Below are 20,323 nucleotides of genomic sequence, written 5' to 3'. Positions count from 1 at the left end.
CTTTACTAAAGGTGCTTTGCCTGCAATATTATAAAAAGCACAAAACTTTTAATTTGCTTTACGCTTGCATATTGAAGCCCAGCATTCCTGCAAGATTCCTAGCAGTCACCAAGGTGATCCATTAGAGGGTGGCAGATGACGTCCTTCCTGCCCATTCCAGATGAGCACAGCTTCTTTTGGGGGCTGGGCTGCACCTCCCAAGGGAGCAGGCAAGATTGGCTAGCCAAACCAGGAGGTGATGCCTTTCTCAGGCCCTACCCTTAGCACAGCAATCCTTCTTGGTCTCTCTCCAGTTTTACCTGGTCTCCACCGTGAATTTGTTGGGCTTGTTGGTTGTCCCACTTTGGATGCCAGGACCATGCACTCGAACCCTTGTGGGGTCACATCCTTCTGTTACTGGCACCCGGAAGGGGCTGCTTGGCACAGGGCTGCCATTGTAAGTCACATCAATAGAGTGTACACCTGAAGAAGAAGAAGAAGAAGGGGGAAAGCTGGAGCTCGTGGGTGCTATGCCTCGAACTTCAAAGCCTATGCATTGCGGATGCCCTCCTGTGACCTCAGGTGTGTGCAGACTGGTGGCAACCAAGCTCACTCCTCCGGCACTATTCCTTTAATGCCTAGGCTCAAGCAGCCCAAGACATTTTGATATACGAGGCAAAAAGGTTTGATGGAGCACATGCTTAACAGCCATGATTAAAGAGCATGTGTGCATGCTACACACACATTTTCACTCTCCGCAGTTTCCAAAAAGGAGGTCACCTCATCTTGCCCAATGGTAGGGCCAGAAGTCTCAGGTAGCCAACACTGAAGACTGAACAACAGCTTTAATTGCCCATGAAACTGGGCACATTTCCAAAGCAAAACTGCCTGCGAGGCAAGTGCAGAAGAGGATCTTGGAAATCCACAGCCCCTCCATTAGGGTCTGCACCATCAGTACCAAGGGGGGCTCCCCACATCGTGAACACCCCTCCCTGCTGCTGCACAGCTCTCTCACCATCTTCATACGGAGTGTACTCCACATTGTAGGTCCCATCCCCGTTATCACGCACATAGCTTTCGGTTAGGTTTCCTGAGGGATTGGACACTCTCGTCTTGACATGAGGACCTCCAGCCTTATTCAGGGCTCGTGCATCTACGCTGAACTCTGTGGTGGCTTCACGGAATACACCTGGCGAACACAAGCAGGGTCAGAAGTCACGGAATACGGAAGGAGGCTGCACAACAGGACTCTCCTAACCCAGTCTCATTTTGCATCCTGTTTCATGAATGACCTTAGGCCCTACACTGTAACCAGCATCACCTGGGAAAGTAATTTGGAGTGTGGGTCTGAGCCAAAGTCCCAAGTCATTTGCATCCATCGCCAGAAGTATCCCCAGGCCAAATAAGACATCCTCAGGACAAGTTGGAGGCCATCACAGCCAAGCTTGGCCTGAAGGGTCTTCACCCCACCGCAATTACTCTCCTCCCTAACCTACAGCCCAAGTCCCTTATTATGAAGCCCCAGACTCAGGACAAAATGGTTTACCAGCATACTGTGCCCACTTGTCACCAGTATATAACAGGTTTTACTTTCTACCCCTTCTGTCTGTGAAGAAAATTTCTATAAGGATAATGCCTGGTGAAGTCTTAAGGAATCCCCAAGAGGTTGTTTAAAACTTCCAATGCCTCTGCCCTATAACTAGGGGGAAACAAAATTATTCCCAAATATACAGATGGGCAATTACGTTTTCCTCCTGCAGCTCAGGCAAGTCATGTAAATTCAAATTAGGCTGGCACAAATTTGTCACAGCAATTCCCTTTCCCCTCTCCAAACCCAAGCCATAAACTTCCTAGGACAGACTGCAGACTACTGCCAAGTCCCACTGGGACACTCTTCCGAGGAGAGGGCCCAGCCAGCCTCACCTTTGCCTTCTACTCCGGGCCCGTAGACTTTAACTCCAGACGTGTCCACAGCTGGTTCCACGTTGAGCTTGCTGGGGAAGTTCGGCACAGGCTGCCCACCATATTTGATTGTGATGGTGTAGACACCCGGGCAGAGTGGGATGTAAGTGATGGTGTAGGTGCCATCGCCGTTATCCCGCACATGGACCTCGGCCTGCGTGCCGCTTTCCGAAATGATCTCAATGGTGAGCTCTGCGCTGCCGGCACTGGAGCAGTCCACGCTGAACTCTCCCGCCTGCCCCACCGTGGCGTGCTCCAGCCCTGGCCCAGAACACTTCACTTTGGACGGATCAAAGCCAGGCGACACCTGGGCTTTGAAGGGAGAGCCCGGCACATGGGTGTCGGCAAAGAGGATATTGATGTTGTACTCGCCAGGCTCCGTGGGCAGGTAAGAGACGGAGCAGGTGCCATCTCCATTGTCCAGGCACTCGATCTTGGCCTCACAAGGGCCCTCCACAGTCAGGCCAAGGCCTCCGTTGCCAGCCCCTTTGGTGTCTATGGTAAAGGGGGCAGGAGCGCCAGCCAAGCCACCCTTCAGGCCTGGTCCATAGGCCTTCACCTGGGACAGGCCAAGGGCAGGGGGAACAAGGAAAGAGAAGACAGGCCTTTAAATAAAAAAGATTTATCAAGGCAAACCCCCCCCCCCACCATCAAAAGGTGACTATTTGCTGCACCCAGATGAAGAGAAATGCTTTATAAATGGTCAACTTGCCCCTTCAGATCTATGCAGGGCCCTGAGTGACTGGTGGGCAGATCTCCATCTACTCTGGCAACCAAGTTAGCAGAGCGCTGAAAAGGGTCTAGTCCAGGAAGGATGGAGGAGACTGGGGCCCCTCTTCCAGGTGCCATTTGACTCCCAGCTCCTAGCAGTCCCATCAGCCAGCATGGCCAATGGTCAGGGATGATGGGACTTGGAGTCTTACAACATATGGAGGAGAACAGCAGGCTCCCCCACCCAGAAATTAGTCAGGACAGCCCCCACATCGACTCAAGTCTGCACTACTAGACAAGCCCTCCTTTTCAGGAAAGAAGATTGGATGGGCATTCAGGGTTTCTGGAAACTCAAGCACTGGTTTGCATAGGGAGATGATGCATCTCTCCTACTACGGCCACACATGCTCTTTATTAGGCACGTGCACCCACACAAATATTTAAGCCCCCCACCCACTGGAATAACCAACATCCACACCAAGTCAGATTAATCTAGACCAGGCATCCCCAAACTGCGGCCCTCCAGATGTTTTGGCCTACAACACCCATGATCCCTAGCTAACAGGACCAGTGGTCAGGCATGATGGGAATTGTAGTCCAAAACACCTGGAGGGCCGAAGTTTGGGGATGCCTGATCTAGACTCTTAAGGGCTTGCTGCCTGCATAATAGTGGTTTCCTGTCCACAGTGCCTCCGTATGCCCCCTAACCAGGCCCGCTTTGCCAGGTCTAAGTACATGAAATGGCTAGAGATTGCTGGCTAGGTCAGAATGTTATTGTACTGTGAAGTTACAAGAATGGAAGGTTTGAGGCAGGAAGAAAGAAAAGTCAATATTTAGGACAAAACAAATTCGTTTAGGAAAGACACTTCAAAAACAGGACACTCTGCGCATGCCCCATGAGACCACCACCACATACTTGCTGCAAGAAACCCCCCAGAGTTCTAGAACACAAGAGGTGGCAAGCAAGACAGCTGTTCTGCACCTCCACACAGAGACTATGAACCAGCCAACCAGCCCAATCCCTCTGCCACGTTAACTTTGGGAAGGGGGTTTGAGGAGCTCCTACCTTGGATGGGTTGGTGGGGGGTACAGCCTCCACAGGGAAGGGGCTGCCTGGGACTGGCACACCGTCATAGGTCACGTCTACTTCATAAGGCCCCTCTTCCCGGGGGATGAACTTCACTACGCTGTTGTCAGAGCTGAGGCCTGGCTCCACCTTGCAGGGCACAGGCTTGCTGGAGGGGCCTGTGATCTTGGCCGCCACCTTGCCTTGGCCACCAGCCCCCTTGGACTTGACGGTGAATTCCTGGTCCTTGCCCACTTCCACTTCTGCAAAAAAATGTGAGGGGGGTTAGGGTGGGGGGTGTTCATATGTGTGTGTGTGTGTGTGTGTGTCAGATCTTAAGTGTATTTGGCCCTTTGAATTAAAAAAAGAGGGGAGAGTTCCTCCTCTTCCGGGCCAAGTATTCCTACCCCCCCCCCAAGTCCACTGCTTTGCCTGCCCTATAGAGAGCATCTTAAGAATTCATAGAATCGTTGAGTTGGAAGAGACCACAAGGGCCATCCAGTCCAACCCCCTGCTGAGCAGGAAACACCATCAAAGCATTCCTGACATATGCCCCCGTCAAGCCTCCGCTTAAAGACCTCCAAAGAAGGAGACTCCACCACACTCCTTGGTAGCAAATTCCACTGCCGAACAGCTCTTACTGTCAGGAAGTTATTCCTAATGTTTAGGTGGAATCTTCTTTCTTGTAGCTTGAATCCATTGCTCCGTGTCCGCTTCTCTGGAGCAGCAGAAAACAATATTTCTCCCTCCTCCATATGACATCCTTTTATATATTTGAACATGGCTATCATATCATCCCTTAACCTTCTCTTCTCCAGGCTAAACATACCCAGCTCCCTAAGCCATTCCTCATAAGGCATCGTTTCCAGGCCTTTGAATTGCAAAGACAGAACCACCCACTAGATTCCTAGGTAGCGGTTTCCCAGATCTATGGCACCACTTCCTAAGGCCTAGAGAAGGTGACAATACTTTGTGGCTGGAGTTAAGTTGCGGGGAGGGAGAAATACTGCCATGACCAATGTTTCCTGAAAAAAACAAAGACCTTGGAGTGCTTCCAATCATTTGGCCCTGGCAGGTCTCCAGGAAGCAAATATTTTTTTAATCTAGCGGCCACTTGGGAGGCATCTAAAAATGGGGAATTTTCCCATCATGGTCTGACCTCCATAGAACCCCAAAACCTTTTTCCCCCCTGGGGGGGGCGTGTAGTAAATGATTGCCTGTGTGACAAAATGCCTCCACAAGACCAGTTTAAAGCTTCTTGATGTTGGTAGCACAGATGGGTTGACAGGGATTCTTATTGTGTGGAGGCTCTGCCACATGGCATGGGGAGGAATGCACACACAACCCATAGCGCAGAAACTGCAATGTGTCAAGGGGGAGGGTGGAGATGGGCAGGAGGATAATGCTACTGCAATAGCACAGAATCATTCTGCAGACTCGCTCAGCTGCCACTCAAAACACCGTTGCATTGAGCTTCACCCTTAACATGCAGCTGGCTTGCTAGTCCTGCCACAACAGGCAACATCACGGGAGGTGCATTTGCTAGGACCAAGGGGAAATCGCCCAACCCCCCTTGTTATTTCTGCTATTGCCAGGAGGTGTGGTGTTAATGTAATCTTGGTCTATTTATAGCACTGCAATTATGGGTTTTGTACATTATTGTATTTGCCATTGTGATTGTCTTTCGCTATGAAATTGTTCTTGTGACAACTGATTTTGAGATGCATTCCTGTTTCCTGGACTGCGAAAGCTGCTTTGATTTTTTTTGTAGGAGGGAAGCATACAAATAAAATTGTCGCTGCTTCACATCACAGGCTGGTGAAGAGGATGATGGCAGCTGGGTTGGCAAAAATGCAGCTCATTGAAACCCCAGGGCAAGTTCTAATGGATGGGATGCTGCTGTTTGTAGGCAGGGGGAGAGGGTGCAGATGAGAACCAGGAGTGCTAGATGTGCTAGAACTCTGTGTTTTATTTAAGTGCAATGTGATTTGGCCCGAAGACTCAGGAAAGGTCCTACTCTAGTTTTTATGGCTGTAAAAGTACATTTGCAAAAGTGAGTATGCTTGAAGGACAATGCCTCCTGGAACTCATAAACCCCAGACAGCAAGCAACAGAGAAAAACTAGTCTATATTTGCTCTGGAAAAATTGCAGGCCTGCAAAACCCTATTAATGCAAGACTTCTCAATGTGGGCATTTCTTTTGAGCTGCCAGAATCTGCTTTGCAGGGTCCAAAACCTCCCAAGGGATGCTGGAACAGATGGGCTCTTGGTCTGATCCCAGAAGGCTTTACCAGCCAGCTGCGAACATTGGCTGTATTGTAATCCTCAGGGATTATCTTGACATGGCCAATCTACTTCAGACAAGCCAATGACTGCAGAGAAGCAGAGTAGACATTTAAGTGTGTGATAGATATTTTTTTATATATCTTATTATATATATATATATATATATATATATATATATATATATATATATATATATAATATAGGTGGTTGTTGTTTTTTTAAAAAAAGAAACCCAACAAGGGTTGCGTAAAGAGCAGCTGTACAGTTCAGGCACCACTCTCCTCCACATCTGGTGCCCTCCAGATGTTTTGGACTACAACATGGCTCAGCTCAAGCGCATTGTAGTTGAAAACATATGGAAAACACCAAGTTGGGGGGAGACTGAACTAGTTCAACTCAATCTTCATTTGAAAGGAAGGGGGCAGAGACAAGCTAACTAATTTAAGGGTGGGTTTAGATAAAATTATAACTTGCATGAACATGATACCTTTATTAGAGCTCTCTTACATTAGTCCCAAATTTGACTCTTGTGGTGCTTTTATAAAATTAGGCTTACTCTAATGAGCAAAGGCATTTTTTTCATTTTAAAGACATTTTCTTTGGGTATACCAGCCAAGAAAGACCACAGCTTGAAATTTTGAACAGATGAAATAATAGTCACAGAGGCATGCAGTGATGCAACCAGAGCCAGGATGACTTCACAAAGAGTCTGTCCTGTTACTGCTGCAAAAGTATTTTAATTAGCTATGGCAACTTTGGTCCAAAAAGCAAAAGCCAGCCAGTTGCCTAAAGCGGCCCAACCTGGTCACCTAAAGGAGATGCTGATCCAAAACAGTCATTTACAAGCCCGCCCAACTAATTTTCATAGGTGCAGGATTTGTTTGTATTCTGCACACATATGCTAGAACAGGGGTCCCCAAACTTATCTCGCCGAGGGCCGGTGCCCCCAGCGCTGATTGTGCTGCGGGCCGGAGCGCGCAGAAGTGTGTGCCCATATGCGTGCGCACACATGATTTCCAGCGCACTTTGAGGTCGCCAGCTCACCGGAAATAGTTTGTGCGCATGCACTTCCTCGGGCCTGGAAGTGCGCCGGAAATGACGCTTGCGCATGCGCACAAGCTATTTCCGATGCTCCGGGGACCTGGAAGTGGGCAGCTGCAGCGTGCCGTTAAGAGCGGGTGGGAGCAGCAGGGTCACCGGGGGCCGCATAAAAGAGCCTCGCAGGCCGCATCCAGCCCCCGGGCCTTAGTTTGGGGAAGCCTGTGCTAGAAGGCTGCATAATTTTGCACTGGTTGCAGAACTGAGACATCCTGAGTATCTGATTTGGTTTGGAGCATGGATGAGAAACCTGGTGTTCTCCAGATGTTGCTGGACTCCAGTTCCCATTAGCCCCAACTGGCACGGTCAATGGTCAGGGATATAAGGGAGTTGTCTGAGAAAATCTGGAGATCCATATGCCTGTTTTAGAAGCAGGTTTCTAGCCCTCATGCTGGCCAAAAGTATGCTATAATGATGTCATAAATGCTAGATGAAGAGTGGTTAGAGGTCAACACTGTATGTAGCTCATCACCCTTTCCCAGGATCAGTGGCGGAGGAAGCCGCTGCGTCACCCGGGGCGGCAAATTGCTGTGCACCCGGGGGGGGGGGCATCACTCGTAGTGCGCATGCATCGCAACGTAATTACGCAATTGTTGCTACGTAACAAAGCTGCGCATGCATGCTATGTGGAGGGGGATCGCGCGCCCCCCCCGCAACTCCAAAGCCCAAACTCCAGGTAGAAAACCTCACTCGGTGCGGCAGGCAGGTGCCACCCTGGGACTGGAGGGGGGTGATAGTCCGCTCCCACACCCCCACCCTCCGCGACTCCCAAGCAGGCTTTTTACTAGGAGGCTGGAGGCTCGGCACCAACTGCCACCCCCACCCAGAGTGGAACCCCGGGGTGAAATGCCCCCCTTGCTACGCCCATGTCCAGGATTAGCAAAAGGCAGATTCAGGCACTGCTGTGTCCAGCATTTAAGTCACTGGGATACATACTGTCGCCAAGTCCAGAGATCTTGATCTTGCCGAGGTCCAGGGTGGGTGCCACTCCCACGTTGAAAGGGCTTTTGGGGATGTGGTCTCCTCCATATGTAACATTCACTCCAATGTTACCCTGAAAGCCAAGAACCATGACTTGTCATCACTTAGAGACACCATTTTTGAGCGATAAAGAGACGGCCTTCTCCCGCCCTCATCCTGCCAACTCCAAGCCACAGCCAAATCTAGTTTGTAACCTGAGTAGGTTTTAAAGCCTACTTTAATTCAGGCTGTAAGCCTGTATCTGGACAGCAACACCTTCTGACACTTAGCAAGGGCTCTTCCACAGGAAAAAAAAAGACCTTGCATACAGCACATCCAGGACAAGGCTAGGCTAGAACACCAACCCTACATGCAAGCCACAAACCAGCCTATTTGCCTAAAGCTGCCACTCGAGGTTCCTCCTCCTTTGGCTCTTATTAGAGTTTGAAGATACCAAATCCTAGCCGGCTTTGTGTATACTGGGATGAAGTCTGCTACTGACCAAGAAATCTTGCTTCAGGTATAAGAGCCCTTAAGGTCCCACATCTCCTTCCCAATCACTCACCTGCTGCACAGGGGTATATTTGACAGTGTAAGTGTTGTCATGGTGGTCAATTATTTCAGAGTCTCTAACAGCCTCTCCTTTGGCCGGGCCAGTGAACTGGACATCCAGCTTAGCCTTGCCAGCTGCCTTTGTGTTGACTGTGAAGTAGGTTGGTTTGCCTATCTCCACACCTGTAGTGAAGGGAGGTGAAAGTTAAACAACTTTTCTAATAAGCTCCTTATCACAATGCTTACCAGAATCCCCCCACCCCAATCATCCAGTTTAGGACATAAACCATTTGCCCAGAGCCACCTCTTGCCTAGGTTTGAGTTCTACCCATTTTGCAAATTGGGACACTCAATAAAATGCTTTTGTCAGCTGCCTTCAGCTGTCCATACTAGAGGCTCAGTATTCCCATTTCCTTCCTCACACTGTCCACTCTTGACCTCCTGCTTCCAAAGGGGTGGTTGAGGAGTTCTGCCTAAGAGATGGGACAACACTGGAGAGAGAACGCCCTTGGAAGTCCTCTCCTCATAAACTTGGGATAACCTTTGGATAGCAGAGGAAGGAAGGCCTGTAACCCAACCACAGCCCCTTCCCCACCATGTGACCTCCTGGGAGTATTCCCAATAATCCCTGGTTACTCGCAGGATCCTATCAGTGTGGGAGGGAGGGGAAGAAATGCTCCTCAAGAAGTACTGAGGACTAACAAAGCCCCATCCCACCAAGGGTTGGTAAATCATGCCCCCACTATTTGGCAGTCCATGACACAAGCACCGTCCTGGATCCAGAGACACCCACACCCCTGCACAAATCTTAAGAAAAACAGGCACCTTTGGGGAAAATTTTAGTCATCCTTGCTCTAGTTTAGGCTCTGCTCCAAGGATCCCAATGCCCAGCCATACAGTTCATCCCCAATTCACCCCCATTTACAGAACATCCCCCGGCTCACCACTCCTGTTGAGTCCAGGTCCCTCTGCCTTGACTTTGCTGGCATCATGTGAGGGATCCACTTTGATTCTGATGGGGCTGGTGGGGGTGGCCTGCAGATGAACACGAATCAAGTGAAAACACTGTGCTTCCTACACCCTTTTGGCCCCCTCCCACCCCCACCCTTCTGCAGTAAGAGGAGGAGCTCTTACCTGGTCAGCAAAAAGCACCATAATGGTGTAGCTGCCAGCACCGCGGGGTGTGTACTTGACTGTGAAGGTGTCATTGTCATTCCGAATGATGTCAAAGTCTATGTCTGCCTCTGCTGGGCCCACAACGCCTGGTGCACACTTGATGCCGATGCTCACGTCACCTTTTAAGAAGGGGAAAGTGGGGAGCGAGACAGCTGCTTTATTGTGGCCTTCCCAAAGGTGCAGCACAGAGATGGGGAACCTGTGACCCCCCCAGATGGCATTTAACTTCCACTCCCATCAGCCCCAATCAAAACAGCTAGGGGTCAGGGAAGATGGGAGTTGTAGTCCAACACCACCATCTGGAGGATCATGAGGTCCCTGTTCCTGGTGTAGCAGGTCTCTAATCCTGAAGGCAACAGGTGGGTACTCAAGTAACACCTAGCTACTGACTGGCTCCAAAGGTTTGCAGCTGGAGTGGAAAGCAGGGGATCATCATTATCATTCCTGGCCTCTGATGGAGACGCAGTGTGAGATCATGACCTAAGGCAGTAGTACTATGAAACCTTGACCTGAAGGTGAGCCCTATTGAACACAATAGGAAGTGATTCCAAGTAGTTTCAGGAGTCCACTGAAGTAGAGAGAAAGGGTCTTCATGACCAGGTTTCAGCTTGGCAACCGAGGCCAGCATTCTGTCAATTGTCTTCAATTGGGGGGAAAACCAACCAGTTTTAATCCTATAGCATCCAGGCTTGCTGGGGTGTGATTTCTGCAAGGGAGGGGTATAGGTTTCTTGGCATCCTCCCCAAACTGTAATGCCCAGAACCCTTTAGGAAAATCACAACTGTCAAAATGACAGCAAAGAAAACCCAGCAAGCCATACATGTCCATGGAGTGGGTAAATAACTGAAGGCACTTCTAGCTTCATATGCAACAATGCCCTTGTTGTCTCTCATGGACAGAGGAGCAGCCAGCAATTAACAGGGGAGAGGCCTTGAGGGAAAGAGAATGATGATAAAAACAAACAAGGACTGCTCATCTCATTGCCGATGACTGTTTAGGGACACACTTAAACAGTATTAGAGAGCGGCCTGACTCGGATCTAATGCAAGACAATACTGAAGGAAGTTTGGCTATTATTTAGCGTTGACATTGAAACAGACAAGGAACAGTTGACAGCTGTTGCTCCACGTTTGCAGGCCACTGTAGCCAGAAGGTGAATGCTGAGCAGGAAGCAAAAGCAGATGCTTGGAAGCCTTAAAGCAGGCACCCCCAAACTTCAGCCCTCCAGATGTTTTGGACTACGATTCCCATCTTCCCCGACCACTGATCCTGTTAGCTAGGGATCATGGGAGGTGTAGGCCAAAACATCTGGAGGGCCGCAGTTTGGGGGTGCCTGCCTTAAAGCCATGGTTTGGTTGGCCCAAGCCAGGGGTGTAGTGTGGGTGTGCCAGGGGTGCCATGGCCCCAGGTGCACAATTTTTGACCTCAGTGCTTCCTGCCACATCAGCTGGCCAGGATCCCCCCTACGCAGGCAGACAGGCAAGTGTCTCAATGGCTTTGCTCTGGTGGCATTGGTGGTGAGGGTTGGGCTGGCATGCGCTCACCCCAGGCACTGGCAACCCACGCTATGCCACTGGTCCAAGCACAAAAGTGTGTGTGTGTGTGTGTTGGGGGTCAGGAGAAGCATGGCTCTTCCCTTTCTCCTTGCTTTCCACCTTACTCCTCCCTCTCCCTGCATTGTAGGATGCCTAGCCCTGGAAAGCCCTCCCAATTACAGGAACTCTAAAGGGTCAAAGCTTCTAAACATTAAATGAGGCAGTAAGCAACAGCTACTAGAATACAAAAGGATTTGCTTAACTGGGCAATAAAGAAGGGAGCGGCTGATCTCTACAGAGGGAGCAGGAACAGATTGCACAAATGTCTATTGTTTCCTTAGCTGTCAGCAGAAGAAGAGGGAGGAAGACCAAGGGCAACCCCTTCATTAAAAAGTATTATCAGTGCCACTTTATGGAAGAAGAAGTTTCTTCTCTACTCCCACTTAACTGACAATCCCCACCCCTTGCTGCTGCTGCTGGTAGATGTTATCATTATTAATTACTTGTAAGCCCACCCATCTGTCTGGGTTTCTCCAGCCCCTCCAACAGACTATGAAGAACACACGATGCAGCAGGCAAACTCTGATGTGAAGTGCAACATCCTCTCTCCCCAATAGCAGGCAACATGTACAATGAATGACAAGCCGCTTATGGGGCCAGAAGGGCAGGTGCTTCCAACATGGACACTCCACTAAGCCATTGGGGGCTAAAGCCACTGGGATACATTTTAGAGGAGTCTCAAAAAAGGTAAAAATATACACAGAAGGGTAGCAGCGCCAGCTTGTTGGGAACAAGTACAACAAAGTCTTGTGATAGTCTTTAGAAAGGCAGACAAATTCATTATGGCATAAGCTTTTGTGGCCTCAAAGCATGAAAGTGAATGGGTTTCAACTGACAGAATTTGTTACAGAGACTCTTGTTTTGCTATTTTAAAAGGTAGAGGCTGTAGTAAGGCCAAAGACAAGGACCTGGTAAAGCTCATTAGGGCTCGGTTCCAGTTGCAGTTGTCCGCACACAAAGAAAAGTAGTGCAAAGTCAGGAAACCACCACTCAACAAGGCAGAGGGCTGCATCCTGAGCCCTGGGAAGGGAGCATCCCAGGACCCTCCTGCGACCTTCCCTGATCCTGGTAAGCAAGAAAAACCAGCTGGGCGGGGGGGGGGAGAGAATAAATAAACAAAATGGAGACAGTGGGGTACTGGGAAGTTTGCCCTGCTCTCTATTTATTTATTCTCTGCATGTGTTACAATTGTGTATGTAATGTGAGCGTAAGTTGTGGGTCTCCATTCTAGGGCAGTGGGCCAGAGCAAGCCCCCTGCAGTTCTGTCACACAGTGTCTACCCCCCTCCCCAGAATGGAGCACCCTCCGAGCTTCCCCCTCCAGCTCTGTTGGGGTGGTGGGGGCACCAACAGAAGACAACTAGCTTATCAGAGCTGTGCTTCCAGCATGACCAGTCCTGACCTGGGGCTTCTTGGTCTGGATTCCGGGTGACAGAAGCCCTTCTAGACTCACCCTGCCCAGCTTCTGCACAGTCCACTGTGAAGTAGGTTGGCTCGTGAGCCTTCAGGCCAGTCTTTGCCACACCTGGACCATACACTTTCACTTTGTTAGGGTGGCTGCCAGCGCCAACGTTGACCTAGAGTGAGAGAGACAGAAAAACAATGTGATGCAACATGAGATTAGTAATAAAAAAAAATCTACACAATAAGCACACCAGCCCAGTAAGACCCTGCACACAGACAGCTATAGTCTACACCTGACCTAGCTATCTGCTTGCAAGGGAAAATAAGTTTATTAATCTACTTGATAAGGGAAAGACACAAAGAATCACAAAGTTGGAAGGGTCCCTGAGGGTCATCTAGTCCAACCCTCTGCAATGCAGGAATATGCAACCTTAGTGTTATCAGCACCGTGCTCTAACCAACTAAGCTATCCATCTATCTTTTGCTCTCAGAGTGTGATTTGGGGGTAGGGTGGAATGCAGAGATCACCAACCCTGTAGGGACTGTTGGGGATGTTGACTCCGCCCCATGACACCATGGCCGTGTGCTTTACGGGCTTCTTGGGCAGGTAGGAGCAGCTGTAGGTGCCATTGCCATTGTCCTTCACAGAGACATCCACAGGGGATCCTTCAGAGTCCTGCAACAGAGAAACAAAAACGGGAGCAGCTTAGCACCCAGCACACTTCCCTAGAAGTCCTCTGTGGTAGGATCAGCATCCTGGAAGCCTCTTCTCCCATTCTTCACAGCGACAGCACAAGATAAAGCTATGCCCCCTCTATAGCACAAGTGTCAAGTCTCACCTGTACTTGCACCTTGAGAGGAGCCTTTCCACCACTCTTGGCATCTACCGTGAACTCAGCTGGCTTGTTGACCGCAACGCCCGTTTTCTCCAAGCCTGGACCATGGGCTTTGACCTGGAGAGGGGTTGGAAGAGAGGTTTGAACTCCAAAGCAACTTCTGCACAGATAGAACACACTGCACTGGTCATAAAGGTTTACAGCTAAAAAACAGTGAGAGGGGGTCCCTTCACTCAGCAGGAGTGGCTGGAGCATGGACACAACACGAGATTGCGAGAGCTGTGCCAAGCACACAACTCCATGCTGGAAATGTTTTTTTGGGACGCTACTCCCATTTAGCTCAAGCTAATCTTGCCCAATCCCCATCTGGAGTACTTGGTGGCGGGGAGAAGGGCAGCAGAACCCCACTGGCTGACAGCAAATCAAAATAAGTTTGGATTGCCAAAAGGGACAATGTGCTTGAAGACTACCATTGCCACTCCTCAACCAGAAGCACCACTCAACCCTCCCCTTAACTGTGACCTCCAACTACCCTAAGCTCTTCCACAGTCATAAGGCCTAGAACCTTTACACCCAAGACCAGCTTTCCAATAATGCACATGCTCACACCAGGAAGAGCAGTTGGCAAGACACCCCCTCCAGATGTGGCCGTGACGAGCTCTCAAGCCACCAACATGGACCAGTTACTGGTTCTCAGTTCCGCTTCCCTCATAGCATGACACACAGATACACAAGAGTGCCAGGATGCACCATCCCAAAGGGAGCCTCCTGCATGCAGACACTTACCTTCTCTGGGTAGAAGTCCTTGGGAGCAGCTTTGATTTCTGCCATGAAGGGGCTGAGCTTGATGTCTTCATTGTTGCAGAGCACGTGGACTGCATATTCGCCTGGCTCCTGGGGCCAATAGCGCACGTTGCAGGAGCCATCGCCCTTGTCGTCACACTCAATCTTGGCCTGCGAGGGACCCTCCACCGAGAAGCCTGCCAGGAGCACATGCAGAACCAGGCATTAGCTCACAGTTAAACAGACACTCGGAAATGCCTCTCCCGGCCACTGGACAACAGTTACGTTATCCTAGAGACTTCAGCTGCTTGTATTTAGCTGATAGCTTTGGTGTCTAAGGCTGACTACTAATCCTACAAGGGTTCTGAAGGCTGCTTAGAACCAAATGAAAGTCATTTAAACCATTTTTGAATACACAGACAAGGTAAAAGTAAAAAAGGTGGCTAAACAAAGCTGGTGACTTCAGCTGAAGGGGCAGGTGGGCTTCCTCAGGCAATGAGATCCCAGGAAAGGATGTTACTGGTACAGAGACTGTCCCTTTCCCCTGAACACCAAGTCATACTGTCCAGGAACCCGGAGCCTCCATATAGTGTCAAGGCCAATGCTGACTGAGAAGTGCGTCCTTCAGAAATCTGTTTGAGCTTTGGAGCCATCTAAGCTAGAAGGCCACCAACACCATGGCAATGAATTCCCCAAGTCAGTTACGCATTGCGCAAACACCAATGCCACAAACGCCAAGCCACTTCCGGTCCTCTCCCAACTTTGCCGGTTACCTAGTGTGCCAACGTCATCACCAATGGCTTCCACCACGAAATCAGCAGACTTGCCAACCACGCCTCCTTCCAAGCCTGGCCCCCAGGCCCGCACCTTCTGGTTTGTACATTCTGTTCCCACTTTTACCTCAAACGGGCTAAAAAAAAAAGTGGGGAGGGGAATAAAAAATGTTTATGTTTGATCTCAGCCTTAAGATAAAGTGGGTTAGGACCAGATGGAACTCCTATCTTCAATGGATAACAACTACTGGACCAGAAGACATTTAGTGGAAATTAAAGACATTGTGCCCGTGGCTGAGGACAACTGTTTGAACCCTTCCAATGGATTATGGGTGGGGGAGGGGGTGGGAAGGGAAAGGGAAAATGGTACGGGAAATTAAAAATTGGAAGGAGAGAATATAATGTATGTAAAAATTCTCGTACCTCAATAAAAATCTTTTTTAAAAAAAGATAAAGTGGGTTATTTTAACAGGCTGATTTGCTAAGGAAACTTGCCTGCTCCAGTTTGCTCCAGCAGTGCAGCTAGCACACTTGCAAGTCATCCCATGAGGAGGTATCAGACTGCAGAACAAGAAAGCTGCAGGAGGCCAGCCCTATCATTTGGTAGAGGGAGGGGCCAGCTGGTTTTGTGTGTCACAAAAGGACTGCAAATGGTTAATTTATTACAGCCATGTTGTACACTGCCAGCGAAAGGAGGAGTGGCCCCTTGTGGGATTTTCTGCCTCAGGTGCCAAAACAGCTTGGCTGGTTGAGCACTTAAGGCTTGGAGGCGGAGTCATCAATTGCTCCACTTAAGCAGCAAATGCCTTGGTCAGGCCCTGTGCACTATTGCTGTGATTGGACAGCCACCCATCCCCCCAAAAAACACAGGTCCCCAATTAACTCCTACCTAGTCTGTTTGCCTAGTTATAAATCTCTTGAGTAGCAGATTGTATTTGCCCCTCTCACCCCTCAGGGGACAGTGCAAAACAGGGTAACATCTGTAAGTCTACAGGCTGAAAGAGAACACTTATTCCCCAGAAAAGGACACATATTGTACCAATGCTAGATCTCCATCCCCTCTGGAAGCCAAGCCGGCTCTCCTGTTGGTTAATTGGAATCAAAGGCCCAATCTGCTCTGTTTTTAAGTGTATTTTACCTAGGATTTTAGTTGTGCGGTCTGTTTATTGTATTTATTTCTTACATTTATTAAATTTGTATACCACCCAGGTATGGTTCCCAGGGTGCTTCACAGCATGTTAGTTGCTTTTTTCATGGAAACTGGCCCAAAGTGAAATTATAAAGCAAAGATTTCAACCAAGTATAAAAAACCAAAACCAGGTCAGAACCCTAAAAACACATCAATAAGATATAAAAAGACAGGTCTAGAAGACGGGCAAGGAAGATGCAACAAATGGGCAGAAATAAAAGTTTTTACCTATTGCCATAAACTGAAAAAGAGGGTAACCAGGAACACCTCCCTGGGGAGAGCATTCCACAAGCAGGGAGCCACCACTGAAAAGGGCCATTCTCAAGTTGCCGCCCTCCAGACCTCCCCTGGGGGGGAGACATACTAAAAGGCATCAGAAATAAGGTGTTTGGAAACCTCTATTTAGTACTGAAAAGTAGTATCTAAATTATTATTCCAATATAAATGAAATGAAAACTCTACAGCTGAGACCATCAAGTTGAATGCTAGAAGGATCAAGGCAAGGAAGAGATTGAAGGCACCCCTATAACTCACTGTATCTTGCTGAGTCTCGGCAAGCATCCCCTCCCTCCTCTCTTTCAGATGGAAATAGTTCTTCCCCCCCCCCTTCCCCAGCCTTCCAGCTTCTTACCTGCGGGGGATGTGCTGCCCACCCCAAGTGATTGTGACTGTGTAGTTGCCAGGAACTGTGGGGTAGTATTCAAAACCATACACCCCATCACCCAGGTCCTTCTGCTTGACACGTTCCTCAAGTCCTTCTGTGGGAAGAGATTGCGGTGGTTGAGGGCGGAAGAAGCTTCACAACATACAGAAAAAGCCAAACAAAACCCATATACCTGCCAGTTACGTAGTCATACCTCGGGGTGCGTACGCTGCAGGTTGCGTACTTTCGGGTTAAGAACTGCGCGGCCCCGGAAGTGTTAACTTCTGGGTTCCGCCGCACGCGCAGAATCGTTCTGTGTGCTTCGTGCATGCGTGGAAGTGCAACTCGGCACCCCAAAACGGATTGAGTACACAACCCGAGATACCACTGTATTACCAAGGAAGATCATGCATGCATGTCTTCACCTGGAGGAAGATAAGCCAAGGAGTTCTTGCACATCATGTTTATCACAAGTCTCAGCGCAGCTCCCAGGGAGAGCTAGGGTCAAATGCCCACTGGGTCCATGAAGCACAGTGAATATACCTGATCTCAGTCACTATCCCAAAGTCTTCCTCCCAAATAGTAGAGGACAAAAAGGATTCAACTCTAATGCACACTATTCTGAGCACCCTGGAGGAAATGGAAGATAATACAATTGGGAATGCTGCCAAGAACAAGTATAGGTTGCCACTGGGAGTGCTTCATAGGTGGAAGAGCCTCTGTTCCGCATGCATGTTCAAATCCCAGCGTCTCCAGGGCTGGGGATGCCCTGTCTAAAGTCCTGGAGAGTCACTGCCCATCAGTTCAGACAAGGGGTGGGGAACCTCCGGCTCATGGGCGAAATCTGTCCCACCAGGCCATTTCCCCCAAACCACACTCACCTGCCCACACCTGATACCATATGTGATGTCAGGTGTGAGGCAGGTAAAGACTAAGCTAGGTTCCCTGCAGAAAGCACATCAGCTAATGTGCAGGGGGTTCGATCGCACTTGACCGCTATCTCTTTTCGCCCTTGCTGGTCAACTTTGACAGGTTTGCCCACAGGGTTTGGTCAAAGAGATTCCCCACCCCTGGCTGGACAATACTGAGCTAAAGGAACCAGCAGCTTCTTACCATCCTCACATTGGCAAGGAGTTGGGGCTGGTGGGTGGGACTCTGGTCTCTCTTCCCCCCCCCACCGCCCCGGTTTGCATTCAGTTCCCCCATCACACTTCTCTAGCAACTGCAGCCCTTTCTTACACCAAAGCCCCATGGAAGGGGCCTGGATCAAAACATTGACACACAGCTGCAACCAGCTTAAGTACAGCTTGCTTTTTGGCAACTCCAAAGAGTCCTGGATGTCGTAACATTATACCGCGCTCTGCTCCCCACCACTGACAACCCAGGCATCCCTTGAGGGCTCTTTGCAGGCTGGAGCCTCCAAGGAAATAAAATGCAGTCACATTCTCAAGATGTTATCTTCCAGCTGGGAGAGATCTTCAGCTCCGACAAATGTCTCAGGCTCCTGAAGTCTACCTGGGGCCTAGTTTCCCAACCTCTGCTTTGAACGCTTGCTGTTTGAACCCAGGGTTAGAACTGTCAAAATCCACCTCCTCCATCATTCACATACCTCTCTGCATTGCAGCAGTCTCTCCTTCCAGCCCAGACAAGAACCCAATTATATTTTCTACAGTGGTTTGTGGCTCTGCTTGCCCCCGCCATGACTCCACAACAGCCACTTAATTTACTGCTTTGCTTCCCTGGCTCAGCACATTTCCATGCTTGCACAAAGTAGAAATGCCACCAACAGCCCCTCCTATAGACCAATTACACTTGCACCAGAAGAACATCCTACTGTAAGACCCAAGAATTTTAAAACAGCCCACGGGCAAGCAAGCGAGATTGATAGCTTCTTAGGCTTCAAAGAGTTTCTAGAGCTTGCCATGTCTGAGTCTCAGTGGAGTCCAAATCACCACGTCCCCATCAATGGATGCTCCAGCACAGCAGAAGAAGCACAGCCTCCTGTGCAATCAGTCTCTTCCCCCATTGGTAATAAATAACTCTGCAGCCATGTTAGAAACTGAGTTATGAAGGCTAGGGGCTAAATGGCACCTCAAACCTAGGCTATGGGCACAACAACGGAATGGCTAGGCACACTTTTCTATAACAATACAAAGCTGAAGATGAACTGCAGCTAAAATATTATGTTCATTCTTCACATGGTCTAGTCCTTCCCCTGCCCACCCCCTAATATTCTTAAGAGGGTCTCTTCTCCAGTCTTCAGAGAGTAGCTGGAAGTGGGGAGGCAGAAAAAGGTCCTCCTTTCTTTCCACTCTGCAGTTTAAATCTGAAATCTTAGGCACAGTACTGCGTCCAGGGCTCAGAAACTGCTCGCACAAATGAAATCCCCTGTCACAAAATGTGCTTAGAGAACAATGGGTGTTTCGAACACTGTTCTACATTTTCTTCATGTTCCCCAAACAGATCTGGGCATGCAGTAGCCAGACGGGCTTTGCAGTATACTGCTTGCCTTCTAAAGGGGCAATTACCATAAGGGTCTGCTTTAAGACATGTGCAGCAGCTGCAGACCAAATGCCTCTGAGCCTATGCAAAGTGTCATCAGGCTCCCAACACAGAGTAATTAGATTATAGCGCTTCCTGGACAAAAGACAGAGCTTCTGGGCTAAGTGCAAATCCCACCTACCCATGTTTGGAACACAGAGGGTGGGGAAGACAAACACACACACTGGACTTACTCGGGCCTTTTATTGTCACTTTGAGCTCTCCGCTGCCAGCGCCTTTTGTGTATACCTTGAAATCTGCTGTCTCCTTCACTCGGACACCTTTGGGCTGGAGGCCTCGACCCACGGCCCGGCAAGCATTTGGGTTGCACGCTGTAGCAGCAGAGAGAGGGTGGCAAAGAGGGTGAGTGTCCCTACTGAGTCCAAGTAGAATTCCAGTTTTCCCAGCTGGGTGGGTCTTTGCCATCATTAACACGCCAGGCATTCAACTAGCTCCACCCATGAGAGGGAGGCAGGATCTCAAGCCAATAGGCTGCTCCCCTAGACAGAAGCAACGTGCACCCTTGCCACAGATCCCCACCCACACCTGCCAAGAGTGAAATACCATTGGCCCTGGATCCAGGCGCCGAGCAGCTGAGAGGAGATGAGTGCCAGCAGAGATCCAGGGAGATGGCTCTTCAGAGGAAGAGAGGACAGAGCAGAGGAGAGCTGGGCCAGGACAGGTGGAGGTAGGCAGAGAGGAGAGGAGAAGCATTAGGAGCAGAACAAAGAACCACCCCCCTTCTGGTCACAAAGAGGAAACCAAGAAGC

At 49.5% G+C, this 20,323-nt stretch overlaps 1 protein-coding gene across 4 annotated transcripts in view; it reads right to left on the bottom strand.

Moving 5' to 3' along the window:
* Positions 1–20,323, bottom strand: part of LOC118075210 (filamin-A) — an 87,249-nt gene that overhangs the window by 36,302 nt on the left and 30,624 nt on the right. For all 4 annotated transcript variants that reach the window (XM_035097093.2, XM_035097095.2, XM_035097094.2 and 1 more), the window contains exons 10-24: positions 19,748–19,885; positions 17,001–17,127; positions 15,181–15,317; positions 14,411–14,604; positions 13,628–13,741; positions 13,321–13,464; positions 12,838–12,961; positions 9,749–9,909; positions 9,559–9,649; positions 8,628–8,797; positions 8,039–8,156; positions 3,719–3,981; positions 1,903–2,500; positions 995–1,168; positions 300–462 (exon numbers count right to left, since the gene is read on the bottom strand). In XM_035097093.2, coding sequence (XP_034952984.2) covers positions 300–462; positions 995–1,168; positions 1,903–2,500; positions 3,719–3,981; positions 8,039–8,156; positions 8,628–8,797; positions 9,559–9,649; positions 9,749–9,909; positions 12,838–12,961; positions 13,321–13,464; positions 13,628–13,741; positions 14,411–14,604; positions 15,181–15,317; positions 17,001–17,127; positions 19,748–19,885 — 2,716 coding nt within the window. The remainder of the gene's footprint in view (positions 1–299; positions 463–994; positions 1,169–1,902; positions 2,501–3,718; positions 3,982–8,038; positions 8,157–8,627; positions 8,798–9,558; positions 9,650–9,748; positions 9,910–12,837; positions 12,962–13,320; positions 13,465–13,627; positions 13,742–14,410; positions 14,605–15,180; positions 15,318–17,000; positions 17,128–19,747; positions 19,886–20,323) is intronic.

Source organism: Zootoca vivipara, chromosome 16 (genome assembly GCF_963506605.1).
Source record: "Zootoca vivipara chromosome 16, rZooViv1.1, whole genome shotgun sequence".
NCBI lineage: Eukaryota > Metazoa > Chordata > Lepidosauria > Squamata > Lacertidae > Zootoca > Zootoca vivipara.
This window is presented reverse-complemented; position numbering and strand designations above follow the sequence as displayed.